The 14,256-nt window shown below is 38.7% G+C and overlaps 2 protein-coding genes across 2 annotated transcripts in view; both read left to right on the top strand.

The window, feature by feature from the left end:
- Positions 1 to 14,256, top strand: part of Vps50 (vacuolar protein sorting 50) — a 244,468-nt gene that overhangs the window by 136,722 nt on the left and 93,490 nt on the right. The gene's annotated exons all lie outside the window — the stretch shown is intronic.
- LOC137653899 (high mobility group nucleosome-binding domain-containing protein 5-like) lies at positions 3,294 to 14,119 on the top strand. The gene is made up of 2 exons (XM_068387526.1): positions 3,294 to 3,747; positions 14,013 to 14,119. Exons 1-2 carry the CDS (start codon positions 3,294 to 3,296, stop codon positions 14,117 to 14,119), a joined length of 561 nt encoding a protein of 186 aa, XP_068243627.1.

The raw sequence follows: 14,256 nt of genomic DNA, 5'->3' as shown, positions 1-14,256 counted from the left end.
TGGAAAGAGGGGAGAAAAAAAGAGCAAAGAGGTGAGGATGGAATGGAAAGAGGGGAGAAAAGAGAGCAAAGAGGTGAGGATGGAATGGAAAGGGGGGAGACAGGAGAGCAAAGAGGTGAGGATGGAATGGAAAGGGGGGAGAAAGGAGAGCAAAGAGGTGAGGATGGAATGGAAAGGGGGGAGAAAGGAGAGCAAAGAGGTGAGGATGGAATGGAAAGGGGGGAGAAAGGAGAGCAAAGAGGTGAGGATGGAATGGAAAGGGGGGAGAAAGGAGAGCAAAGAGGTGAGGATGGAATGGAAAGGGGGGAGAAAGGAGAGTAAAGAGGTGAGGATGGAATGGAAAGGGGGGAGAAAGGAGAGCAAAGAGGTGAGGATGGAATGGAAAGGGGGGAGAAAGGAGAGCAAAGAGGTGAGGATGGAATGGAAAGAGGGGAGAAAGAAGACCAAAGAGTTGGGGATGGAATGGAAAGAGGGGAGAAAAAAAGAGCAAAGAGGTGAGGATGGAATGGAAAGAGGGGAGAAAAGAGAGCAAAGAGGTGAGGATGGAATGGAAAGGGGGGAGACAGGAGAACAAAGAGGTGAGGATGGAATGGAAAGGGGGGAGAAAGGAGAGCAAAGAGGTGAGGATGGAATGGAAAGGGGGGAGAAAGGAGAGCAAAGAGGTGAGGATGGAATGGAAAGGGGGGAGAAAGGAGAGCAAAGAGGTGAGGATGGAATGGAAAGGGGGGAGAAAGGAGAGCAAAGAGGTGAGGATGGAATGGAAAGGGGGGAGAAAGGAGAGCATGGGGGTGAGGATGGAATGGAAAGGGGGGTGAAAGGAGAGCATGGGGGTGAGGATGGAATGGAAAGAGGGGAGAAAGGAGAGCATGGGGGTGAGGATGGAATGGAAAGAGGGGAGAAAGGAGAGCATGGGGGTGAGGATGGAATGGAAAGAGGGGAGAAAGGAGAGCATGGGGGTGAGGATGGAATGGAAAGAGGGGAGAAAGGAGAGCATGGGGGTGAGGATGGAATGGAAAGAGGGGAGAAAGGAGAGCAAAGAGGTGAGGATGGAATGGAAAGAGGGGAGAAAGGAGAGCATGGGGGTGAGGATGGAATGGAAAGAGGGGAGAAAGGAGAGCAAAGAGGTGAGGATGGAATGGAAAGAGGGGAGAAAGGAGAGCATGGGGGTGAGGATGGAATGGAAAGAGGGGAGAAAGGAGAGCATGGGGGTGAGGATGGAATGGAAAGAGGGGAGAAAGGAGAGCATGGGGGTGAGGATGGAATGGAAAGAGGGGAGAAAGGAGAGCAAAGAGGTGAGGATGGAATGGAAAGAGGGGAGACAGGAGAGCAAAGAGGTGAGGATGGAATGGAAAGAGGGGAGAAAGGAGAGCAAAGAGGTGAGGATGGAATGGAAAGAGGGGAGACAGGAGAGCAAAGAGGTGAGGATGGAATGGAAAGAGGGGAGACAGGAGAGCAAAGAGGTGAGGATGGAATGGAAAGAGGGGAGACAGGAGAGCAAAGAGGTGAGGATGGAATGGAAAGAGGGGAGAAAGGAGAGCAAAGAGGTGAGGATGGAATGGAAAGAGGGGAGACAGGAGACCAAAGAGGTGAGGATGGAATGGAAAGAAGGGAGAAAGGAGAGCAAAGAGGTGAGGATGGAATGGAAAGAGGGGAGACAGGAGAGCAAAGAGGTGAGGATGGAATGGAAAGAGGGGAGACAGGAGAGCAAAGAGGTGAGGATGGAATGGAAAGAGGGGAGACAGGAGAGCAAAGAGGTGAGGATGGAATGGAAAGAGGGGAGACAGGAGAGCAAAGAGGTGAGGATGGAATGGAAAGAGGGGAGAAAGGAGAGCAAAGAGGTGAGGATGAAATGGAAAGAGGGGAGAAAGGAGAGCAAAGAGGTGAGGATGGAATGGAAAGAGGGGAGACAGGAGACCAAAGAGGTGAGGATGGAATGGAAAGAAGGGAGACAGGAGAGCAAAGAGGTGAGGATGGAATGGAAAGAGGGGAGACAGGAGAGCAAAGAGGTGAGGATGGAATGGAAAGAGGGGAGACAGGAATGGAAAGAGGGGAGACAGGAGAGCAAAGAGGTGAGGATGGAATGGAAAGAGGGGAGACAGGAGAGCAAAGAGGTGAGGATGGAATGGAAAGAGGGGAGACAGGAGAGCAAAGAGGTGAGGATGGAATGGAAAGAGGGGAGACAGGAGAGCAAAGAGGTGAGGATGGAATGGAAAGAGGGGAGAAAGGAGAGCAAAGAGGTGAGGATGGAATGGAAAGAGGGGAGAAAGGAGAGCAAAGAGGTGAGGATGGAATGGAAAGAGGGGAGAAAGGAGAGCAAAGAGGTGAGGATGGAATGGAAAGAGGGGAGAAAGGAGAGCAAAGAGGTGAGGATGGAATGGAAAGAGTGGAGAAAGGAGAGCAAAGAGGTGAGGATGGAATGGAAAGAGGGGAGAAAGGAGAGCAAAGAGGTGAGGATGGAATGGAAAGAGGGGAGAAAGGAGAGCAAAGAGGTGAGGATGGAATGGAAAGAGGGGAGACAGGAGAGCAAAGAGGTGAGGATGGAATGGAAAGAGGGGAGACAGGAGAGCAAAGAGGTGAGGATGGAATGGAAAGAGGGGAGAAAGGAGAGCAAAGAGGTGAGGATGGAATGGAAAGAGGGGAGAAAGGAGAGCAAAGAGGTGAGGATGGAATGGAAAGAGGGGAGAAAGGAGAGCAAAGAGGTGAGGATGGAATGGAAAGAGGGGAGACAGGAGAGCAAAGAGGTGAGGATGGAATGGAAAGAGGGGAGAAAGGAGAGCAAAGAGGTGAGGATGGAATGGAAAGAGGGGAGACAGGAGAGCAAAGAGGTGAGGATGGAATGGAAAGAGGGGAGAAAGGAGAGCAAAGAGGTGAGGATGGAATGGAAAGAGGGGAGAAAGGAGAGCAAAGAGGTGAGGATGGAATGGAAAGAGGGGAGACAGGAGAGCAAAGAGGTGAGGATGGAATGGAAAGAGGGGAGACAGGAGAGCAAAGAGGTGAGGATGGAATGGAAAGAGGGGAGACAGGAGAGCAAAGAGGTGAGGATGGAATGGAAAGAGGGGAGAAAGGAGAGCAAAGAGGTGAGGATGGAATGGAAAGAGGGGAGAAAGGAGAGCAAAGAGGTGAGGATGGAATGGAAAGAGGGGAGAAAGGAGAGCAAAGAGGTGAGGATGGAATGGAAAGAGTGGAGAAAGGAGAGCAAAGAGGTGAGGATGGAATGGAAAGAGGGGAGAAAGGAGAGCAAAGAGGTGAGGATGGAATGGAAAGAGGGGAGAAAGGAGAGCAAAGAGGTGAGGATGGAATGGAAAGAGGGGAGACAGGAGAGCAAAGAGGTGAGGATGGAATGGAAAGAGGGGAGACAGGAGAGCAAAGATGTGAGGATGGAATGGAAAGAGGGGAGAAAGGAGAGCAAAGAGGTGAGGATGGAATGGAAAGAGGGGAGAAAGGAGCAAAGAGGTGAGGATGAAATGGAAAGAGGGGAGAAAGGAGAGCAAAGAGTTGAGGATGGAATGGAAAGAGGGGAAAAAGAAGAGCAAAGAGTTGAGGATGGAATGGAAAGAGGGGAGAAAGGAGAGCAAAGAGGTGAGGATGGAATGGAAAGAGGGGAGAAAGGAGAGCAAAGAGTTGAGGATGGAATGGAAAGAGGGGAGAAAGGAGAGCAAAGAAGTGAGGATGGAATGGAAAGGGGGGAGAAAAGAGAGCAAAGAGGTGAGGATGGAATGGAAAGAGGGGAGAAAAAAGAGCAAAGAGGTGAGGATGGAATGGAAAGAGGGGAGAAAGGAGAGCAAAGAGGTGAGGATGGAATGGAAAGAGGGGAGAAAGGAGAGCAAAGAGGTGAGGATGGAATGGAAAGAGGGGAGAAAGGAGAGCAAAGAGGTGAGGATGGAATGGAAAGAGGGGAGAAAGGAGAGCAAAGAGGTGAGGATGGAATGGAAAGAGGGGAGAAAGGAGAGCATGGGGGTGAGGATGGAATGGAAAGAGGGGAGAAAGGAGAGCATGGGGGTGAGGATGGAATGGAAAGAGGGGAGAAAGGAGAGCATGGGGGTGAGGATGGAATGGAAAGAGGGGAGAAAGGAGAGCAAAGAAGTGAGGATGGAATGGAAAGAGGGGAGAAAGGAAAAAAAGGAGAGCAAAGAGAAGCAAAAGGAGAGCAAAGAGGGGAGCAAGGAATGGAAAAAGGGGATAAAAAAGAGCAAAGAGAGGCGAAAGGAGAGCAGAGAGGGGAGAAAGGAATGGAAAGATGGGATAAAGGAGAGCAAAGAATGGAGTAAGGAATGTAAAGAGGGGAGAAAGGAGAGCTAAATAGGGAGCAAAGAGGATAGAAAGGAGAGCAAAGAGGGGAGAAAAGAATGGAAAGAAGTGAAGAAGGAGAGCAAAGAATGGAGAAAGGAATGCAAAGAGGGGAGAAAGGAGAGCTAAAATGGGAGAAAGGGGAGAAACGAGGGAGAAAGGAGAGCAAAGAGAGGAGAAAGGAATGCAAAGAGGGGAGAAACGGTAAGCGGAGAAAGAGGAAGAGGGGCAGTGTGTAAGAATGTGAATCAATAAACAAGAAATAGGGGAAGTAAAATAAAGAACATCAGACAGAATCAGAGAGAATAAAACAATGATATAAATGATCTTTGGAAAAGTGAAATTTGGGAGAGGTAAAAAACACACGAATTAAAAAAAAAAAAAATCCAAAAAAAAAGGAACGTAAAATGAAGAACATAAGACGAAAAGAGAGAAAAAAACATGTACATCTCTTTGGAAAAAGAGAAATATTGGGAAGGTAAAGAACACAGGAAGGAAAAATAACTCCAAAAATTGAGACCTAGAAAATGGAAATAGATTGGCAGTCTTGAAAGGATAGAGAGTCAGCATCAAAGCGGAAGTGAAAAGGAGAAAAAGAGAGAGAGAGAGAGAGAGAGAGAGAGAGAGAGAGAGAGAGAGAGAATTTGGGGTAAGAGGTGGAGGAAAGAGAGGAGAGAGAGAGAGCGAGAGGTGGGGTGGGGGGTTTGAGACACACATGAACAAACCCCCCTTCCACCCCACCATCAGACAGGCAACAGGTGCGCTTCCTTTCTCCTGCGTCTGGCAGAGCTCCGCCGTCAGGGGGTGGTTGGGATTAGTAGGGAGGGGAGGGATAAGGAAAGGGGGTAACTGAAGGTGGATAACGAGGAAAAGTGAGAGGGGAACCGTAGATCCCAGTGGGTCACTAGGATCAGTTGAAAATCTGCAGAGAAATCTAAAAAGGTTGAATCTTTCGACAAGACGACAAAGGTTGTAAAACTGACTTATAACTTTAAAAGTAATATAAAAAACAGTAACAACAATTATCAAAAATTTTAATTTCGTTTCCGAATATATTTAATTACATGACATACGATTTCCATCTTGAAATTATTAGACGATTTTATTTTTTTTTTTTAACTTCGACCGCAGCTTTATACCCAAACCAAGGTCCTGGAAGGGAAATATTTGCGATTTAAAAGCGTTATCACATTATCCAATTGTTCCCAATCAGACATGTTGCATAATAATGAGGTTTCCAAGATAAAGTTAATAAAACAAATTACTACGGCTAACAGAAATGTTTAAAATGCCATTATGCGCTCCGTCTTAATAGTAAGAGTTTTGAATAGACTCAGAGAGAGAGAGAGAGAGAGAGAGAGAGAGAGAGAGAGAGAGAACTATTTTGTTGTCAATTTGTCGTTGATCAGTTTTACTCCAAGTTTATGATAGAAACAATGGAAAATTTTACAAAACAAACTTCTATATCTTTTTATATACAGTATATAGAACTATAATAAATTACTTTTCAAAAAATTGTAGTTTATTCTTGTTAATTTCCTCTTTTCAGCTTCAACGCATACTATATATTTTCAAATTATAATTTATGAAGTGAATAAAGACTGGACAATGACTGACAACAGAGCTACGTCGAAATACAGCTCAGTCCCAAGAAAGTGAAAACACTGAAACCACATTAGTTGAAAGCTATTAACCCACGCAAACTCCCGCATATTTCGAATATTAAAGTTGTCCGTATCAAATGCCTTGAGCTATCATGGATTTCAAATTATTAAAGAGGTATACGTATATAGAGGCCAGAGCCCAAGCCCTCTCCACCCAAGCTACGACCAGGGAAGAGCAGACAATGGCTTTTGATGACTCAGCAGCTAGACCTTTAGGCCCACTCACAGATCGCTTCTCCCTCCACGGCTCACAAAGATGGTGGAGTTTCACATGTGCTGGAACTCCTAGCCCCAGGAATGCGAGTCAAGACACTTCCATTAAACTAGCACAACCCATGAATTCCACATCAAAATATTGTCCGTAAAGGTAAATAACTAGTTATTTTCGAAAGATTCTTGGACAGTATACATATTTATTTTTGCATAATTCATATTCATGGTCTAGATCTAGCACTTACTTGCCGGGGAAATCTTTGTCCTCAGTACACCCTCAAATATATCTAAATACAAAATTAACTTTTGGTTATTAACAGGAATCTAACAGGTAAAATACATATAATCTTTTTTAAAAAATGTATAAGATAATTCAACAGAAAAATTATAATGTTATAAAAAAAACCAGATAATTGTTCAATCAAAGGAAGGTAATTGTATGTTATGTACAAACTGTCTCTCTTAAGTAACTCTTCTGCTCCCAACACACCTGTCGTCCGGGATTCAGATCTTCACTCCTTCCATTTCTTAGCCAAATATCTTTAATTTGATTGGATTTCCGGAATTTGCTCGGGTCAGACCCCAAACAGCGCACAGGTACAAACGCCGATAATTGCAAAATGAGAAGAAATTAAAAGATAAAGGGCAGCAAAACTGAAGAAAGATATAGCTGTCATCTAGTCTTGGGTAGTGCCATAGCCTCTGTACCATGGTCTTCCACTGCCTTGGGTTAGAGTTCTCTTGCTTGTGCACACTATTCTGTTTCCTTGATTCCTTTCCTAACTGAGCTATTTTCCCTGTTGGAGTTCTTGAGCTTATAGCATCCTGCTTTTCCAACTAGGGTTGTAGCTTTGCAATAATAATAATAATAATAATAATAATAATAATAATAATAATAATAAAAATAATAATAAGAATAATAATAATAATAATAATAATAATAATAATAGTAATAAAATACAAGGCTAAAACAATTCAAAAGGGCTGCTGAAAAGATCATTAATTGCTTTCCTATTCAGTAATCGAACTGAGGACATTTCTAAACGTTTACTGACTTGACGTAAGCTTCTGTTCGTTCCCATGATACTCTTAGATTACAATTAAAAATTAAAAAAAAATAAAAACTATGGTGTAATGGGTAAATTCGATGACATACTGTGAACCTGGGATAAAAGGTGTTGATTCCTAAATGTTTAAATAGTACACTGCACTGGCCTATAGTCAACTTCTTTTAGCGAGGCATATTTGCACCGACTCGCAGCGGTGCCCTTTTATCTTGGGAAAAGTTTCCTGATCGCTGATTGGTTGGACAATATAATTCTAACCGATCAGCGATCAGGAAACTTTTCCGAGCTAAAAGGGCACCGTTGCGAGTCGGTGCAAATCTCACTCGCTAAAAGAAATGGACTATAGTATATTATTGTCTGAGATCCTTCCCTGAGCTTGTAGTTGCTACTTATGAATAAAAAGTTTTAAACCATAAACATATAGAAACTAAGCACATTCTCTATATAAAATCATCTTGACCACTACCATAAAAAATATACAGAAATACATTTACTCTTCGTTAACCAGACATGTAACATATCCCAAAGGAAGAACTTCCCTTCAGTAACGTGTTCAGCATTCCTCCAAAGACCACTTCAATTTCTCTCACCTTCAACTCGTTGAGATGTACAAGTCCAACCTTTAACATTTTATATGATTTCAAGCTAGTGTTCTACCATTTTACACCTTTCAATATTAAGAGACACCTTTCAATATTAAGAGAAGGGCGTTATATAGAGTTCCACCATATGTGTGTGTGTGTCTGTGCATGTATGTATATATATATATATATATATATATATATATATATATATATATATATATATATATATATTTATATATATATATATATATATATATATATATATATATATATATATATATATATATACACACAGTATATATACATACATACACACACATATATATACTATATATATATGCATATATATATACATTATATATATATACACTATATATACATATATACATATATATACACTATACATACGCATATATACATATATATATATATATATATATATATATATATATATATATACTGTATACACACAAATATTGCTTCCTTGAGTAAACTAGGAAGGAAAAGTCGAGATAGATATCTTCAGCTCATCTAAGTAAGAAGCTCAGAATATTGGATAGAGAAAGGGTAAGAAGAATGATGTTATAAACAACGTTTATGCCCCATAGTACAATGAACAAAACCGAGCCCTTCGAATGCCTGCAAGAGAACCAACCATCCACCAAATGGCAATATCAATAACACTACCACAATGCCTCGCATCATTGCCTAGACATTCGATGGCCAGTAAACATGAATAGCTATAGATAATCCCGCCGCCGAATTGGAAAAAGGAGGGAATACTTAATAGCCACACGACTGAGCATAATATATACGTGTGCGTTTGCTATATCACATAAAGGGTGTTTATAGGGAAAGCAGTAATGTATTCTTTTATTAATGAATGAAACTTCATTGATAAAACGACGTGTGTGTGCAACGTATTCTTTTATCAATGAATAAAACTTCATTGATAAAACGACGTGTTTGTGACTATTGCATATAGTTAATTCAAATTGAACTGGATAATAATAGTAATGAACTACATGTTTGCCAATTTAACGAGAGAGAGAGAGAGAGAGAGAGAGAGAGAGAGAGAGAGAGAGAGAGAGAGAGAGAATTTCATCCCCTTTGCTTGGGGATTACATCCCTAGGCTGTTCTGCTTTGATGGTACGTCTTTCGACGGAGCCACAGAGACGTTTACGTCTAGTTATTTTTTTCTTCTCACTTCAACCTTCTTTCTTAAAAGTTTTGCTGAGACCAACAATAGTTGACTAAAAACCATGCACCAGCAATAAATAAGATATAATTTGCATAAAGTTTGAGCGCCATTTACATATATATATATATATATATATATATATATATATATATATATATATATATATGTATATATATACATATATGTATACATACATATGTATATATGTATGTAATTATACATATATATATATATATATATATATATATATATATATATATATATTATGCAATTAATGAATATGTATCACTAACAATCGTGATATCAATCATTGTAAATATCAACCATAATGGCTTTTAATATCGAATTCTACCTTTGGAAATTTATCATAAATGAATTTCCAGGGGATATAATTTACATTACCAAAGTTAGAATTCGATATCAAATGCCATTGTGATTGATATTTATATTATACAATTATATATATATATATATATATATATATATATATATATATATATATATATATATATCTTGATGGCTCAGTTGGTAGAGTCCTCGCAGGCATGGTTTTCGGCTGAATAGACAGGGGTTCGAAGCTCTGCCCGACCAGAAGCTATTACCATAAAATGAATTCCAGTGGGTATATACTCCCAAGATAGAATTCGGTATTAAATGCCACTGTGGTTGATATTTACACACACACACACACACACACACACACACACACACACACACACACACACACACACACATATATATATATATATATATATATATTCAAATAAGCCATATATATTTTGATATATTAATGTCTGGATTCTCTTAACGACCTCGGGATCAGAGCCCCAGGCGAAATCTCACAAAGACAAGAGCTTGGCTCCGGCCGGGAATCGAACCCTGGTCGGCAAGCTTATATAGACAGTGACTAACCCATTCGTGGCCGAATGGGTTAGTCACTGTCTATATAAGCTTGCCGACCAGGGTTCGATTCCCGGCCGGAGCCAAGCTCTTGTCTTTGTGAGATTTCGCCTGGGGCTCTGATCCCGAGGTCGTTAAGAGAATCCAGACATTAATATATCAAAATATATATGGCTTATTTGAATATGAAAAACACGTAAAAATGTGCAAAATTTATCATATATATATATATATATATATATATATATATATATATATATATATATATATATATATATATATATATATGTATGTATGTATGTATGTGTGTAAACACAAAATCACACACATGTTTACGCAGATAAAAACAGCTTTGAATTACCACAAAATCACACACCTAAGGTCACGTAGATACAAAGAACTTTGAATTACCAAGACTGAAAAAGCAGAGGGAGTCGATTTGTTCCTTAAACCCCAGTGAAGGCGCTCAACCAAAAATGGAAACCGACCATAAAGTGGGGGCCAGCGCCCCGTAAACCAGGATGCCATTGTAGCATGGCCAGGAGTGATTTAAAACAATGCCAACGGTTCATTGCCAAAATATATGGAGTACTGGTGTAGAGACAAAAATGAATATTCCTGTATATCATTTATTGATTTTTTTAATGAATTAATATTATGGAAATAGGAAATGATATTACAATTCATCATCGATTATTGTACATTATTTGCAGAATAAATGGTATGATATAAACTATACATAAAATATAGCTATATGAGATACTTGGAAACCATAAGGAAAGAGAATATTATGAATATTTGACAGAAGAATGTAGAGTTAGTGGTTTTAAGCTTTTAAAAATACTGATAGCAATAACAGAGATATTAAATAGAAAGAAAAAAACGGAACATAGGGATGGCACAAAATACCTTCCACAAAATAATTAGCAAAATTAGTGGCAATAATTGTTTGGGATGCATAAAGAAAACAATTTTGGGAGTTGGAGCAAACGAGAAGCCAAGAAATGATAAAATAAGAAGTAAAAAATATAACCGTAGAATGTATGACGAATTTAAGGGGCTCTAAAACAAAGACCTGGGGCTCCAAACAGGCTAATTAAGGAAACGTGTATATATATATATATATATATATATATATATATATATATATATATATATATATATATATATATATATATATATATATATACAGTATATATATATATATATATATATATATATATATATATATACATATACATATATATATTTCTTTTATACACATACATATTCTGTATATATACATATAATTTATTTATATATACATACTGTATGTGTATATATATATATATATATATATATATATATATATATATATATATATATATATATATTCTTGTACGAAGGCAGACCTTACCAAAGTCACACATCGTCTCGAAAAAAATCAGACCTAAAATAAAAAGTCGCGTATCCGACTTCCATTCGTCGCCAAACATGGCACAAGAAGATTAAAAACACACCTGAACAGCATCCTGTCACCAGACGAGGACAGCAGTCTGACAGGTAGATCCAGTCCCGTTGAAGACGCTGTCACATCTCAACTTGCTGTGATATTACTTTGAATCTAATTTTAGAAAGAGGTTTTTTTCCATAGGCTGGAAGGTATGTTCGCTGGAACGCGATTGCGGAGAATATTCTTTTTTTTTAAATATACGTACACCTCATTTCATGGTAGACATTTGAGAAATAAAAATATTCTAATTTAATTTATCAATGTATCAGTTAATGAATACTCTAGGAGTAGTAATATTATATTTTTTTTTCAAATACGTCCACGTCTTTTCATGGTTGATTTTTAAAAATAAAAAATGCTTAATTTATCAACGTATCAGTTAATGATTACTCTAGGAGTAGTAATATATTTTTTAATACGACCACGTCATCTCAGGGCTGATATTTGGGGAAATAAAAATATTAAAGTTTAATTTATCAATGCATCAGTTAATAAATATTCTTGGAATACTACGCTTCGCTTCCACTGTATTGATGAGAAATAGTCTTGAAGTTAAATTTGAATGAAACACATGGAAAATTACACTTCACTAAATTGAATGTAGGAAATTGGGCTATTTAGCCATTCGCTGGGGCCTGTGAGTCCATTCAGCGCCAAAGTGAATCTATGGTCAAGTCTTAGTTACATTACGAGGTTAAATCTAGTAAATGTTAGACAGCAAGATGGAAGAAAAGAAGCAATAATTGAGGTAAAGAAGCAACATATAAAGCAACGCAGCAATGAACCTTTGGTAATACCAACAGTGTGCTGCGTGAGGTACACTGTAGGCACTACCTTGTAGTGAGGAAAATTGCAGAGATAACGATGATCCTTTAAAAAAATTCATCAATTATTCCCTCTGATCTCCTTTCCAAAATTCAGTCTGCGTAAACTTTTCACATTTTTTTATTTTTTTCATCACACCTTTCTTATTCAAAAGATATAATAATAAATTGTTGAATAATTTCAATCTCTTGGGTGGAATTTAAAAGGCTTTACTAATTATCAAGATTGACTCGTTAATCTTAGTGAACTAAGATTTACTTGGTCATTGTGACGAAGTTAGAAAAAGATGGATTAAGTATATGTAACAGATTTTAATATGCATTATCATCTAAATTTCCGACAGTTTGAAAACTAGAATTATCCGTTTTCTGAACATTACCAGATAGAGATAAGAAATAATGTAAAATTTAATATTAATTTTGTCTTAGCTTCAAGTTATTAAATAATACAATTACTTATCTAGAAGAAAGTAATCATCATAATATACCGCAAAACCGCCAATGATGTGCAATACTTAACAAAATGGCTTATCTCTGTTCCTTCTATAAATATGGAGTATTGATGTTAAATAATTTTCATCTTATTGAATATGCCAATATGTTTACATACTTCTAAGGATATCAACGTTAAAACACGAGTACATTGTCATATTACACATCTTTATAGGAATTCTAACTTTAATTTGTGAAGATAACATTTACTTGTTTTTTTCCGAAGACAGTGCAATATATTAAAACTATTCAGCTTTAACATGACATTAAAAGAGAAATGTCACTTATATATGGACAGTCAGCGAGAGAAGGATACACTTGGTTGGCAATGTTATGAAAATACAAACAAAATAAATTGCTATACATTGCGTTTAAAATTATAAGATTCCCAACCAATTTAGGTAAGAAACTATAGGTGGCTGACAAGATTGATGTATGAACTTGCATTGCAATCCACAGTAAGTGAAGTGTCTCGCATAATATATCAATAAAAACAGTAATCAACTTTTAAATCCAATACAAAAAATAAGTGAATGTGATAGGCTCATTCGTAGTTATATCTCTCAACATATGCTGTATTTACTCATGAATAACAAGTCATAACCCATAATTCAAAATGCTAACATCAAAAATCTATTATTTTCTCTATTGTATGAAAAACATTCTAGCAAACATGTGGTTGTATTCTATTTCTTATAATAACTCAGTTCTCATTTTCATTAACAACAACAAGACACTAAATTTAGATAACAGACAGGACACACAGTCAACAAACTTTTAAATCTATCGTGAGAAATATCAGATCTCTGCCATTCGTTGTCATATAACAAAAGCCACTGGACAGCATGGACTACCCACCGTTTGAGAGAGAGAGAGAGAGAGAGAGAGAGAGAGAGAGAGAGAGAGAGAGATTCTTTTGAACGAGGATTACCTCGTCTAGGCCCTCCCGTTTTGATGGCATACAAGTGTTGACAAAAATGTCTCTCTCTCTCTCTCTCTCTCTCTCTCTCTCTCTCTCTCTCCAGCTACGACCCGCAACGTTTGGCTAACAACTACGTACATAATTTGCTGCTTGGGTAAATTGAGGCATATTCGATCTTTAGAAACGCATCCATCTGTTTTTAGTCAGAGAGAGAGAGAGAGAGAGAGAGAGAGAGAGAGAGAGAGAGAATTTACCTTCTGATGGTTCCACATATACTTGCAAACGTACACAGTAGGAAAAGGCATAACAAGAGAAACATCTAAAAAAGAATTCAAATATTTTTCTACCAAATACTCGTACTTCAGACACGCTTCAGATCGAAGCCAAATATACGTCCCGGGAGATACTTAGACAAACGGAAGAAGAAGAAGAAGAAGAAGAAGAAGAAGAAGAAGCCCTTGACGCATTATGACAATCGGATGAATTATAGCTCTCCCATAAGGCCCTCACGCGCACTTCAAAGGCCTGGCACCGTTTTTTCATCACATACAGTAGTGCCACCTGCTGCTCATCCGGAGTATGGGGGGGGGGGGGGGGGGCAGGGGAGAA

The sequence above is a fragment of the Palaemon carinicauda genome, chromosome 15, assembly GCF_036898095.1.
Source record: "Palaemon carinicauda isolate YSFRI2023 chromosome 15, ASM3689809v2, whole genome shotgun sequence".
NCBI lineage: Eukaryota > Metazoa > Arthropoda > Malacostraca > Decapoda > Palaemonidae > Palaemon > Palaemon carinicauda.
Note: the sequence above shows the minus strand (reverse complement) of the source record. Positions and strands in the feature narration are given on the sequence as shown.

Coding starts and splice junctions, on each gene's coding strand:
- LOC137653899 (XM_068387526.1), top strand. CDS start 3,294: ATGGAATGGAAAGAGGGGAGACAGGAGAGCAAAGAGGTGAGGATGGAA. Junction 3,748..14,012: donor GGAGAAAAAAGAGCAAAGAG/GTGAGGATGGAA, acceptor CTCGTACTTCAG/ACACGCTTCAGATCGAAGCC.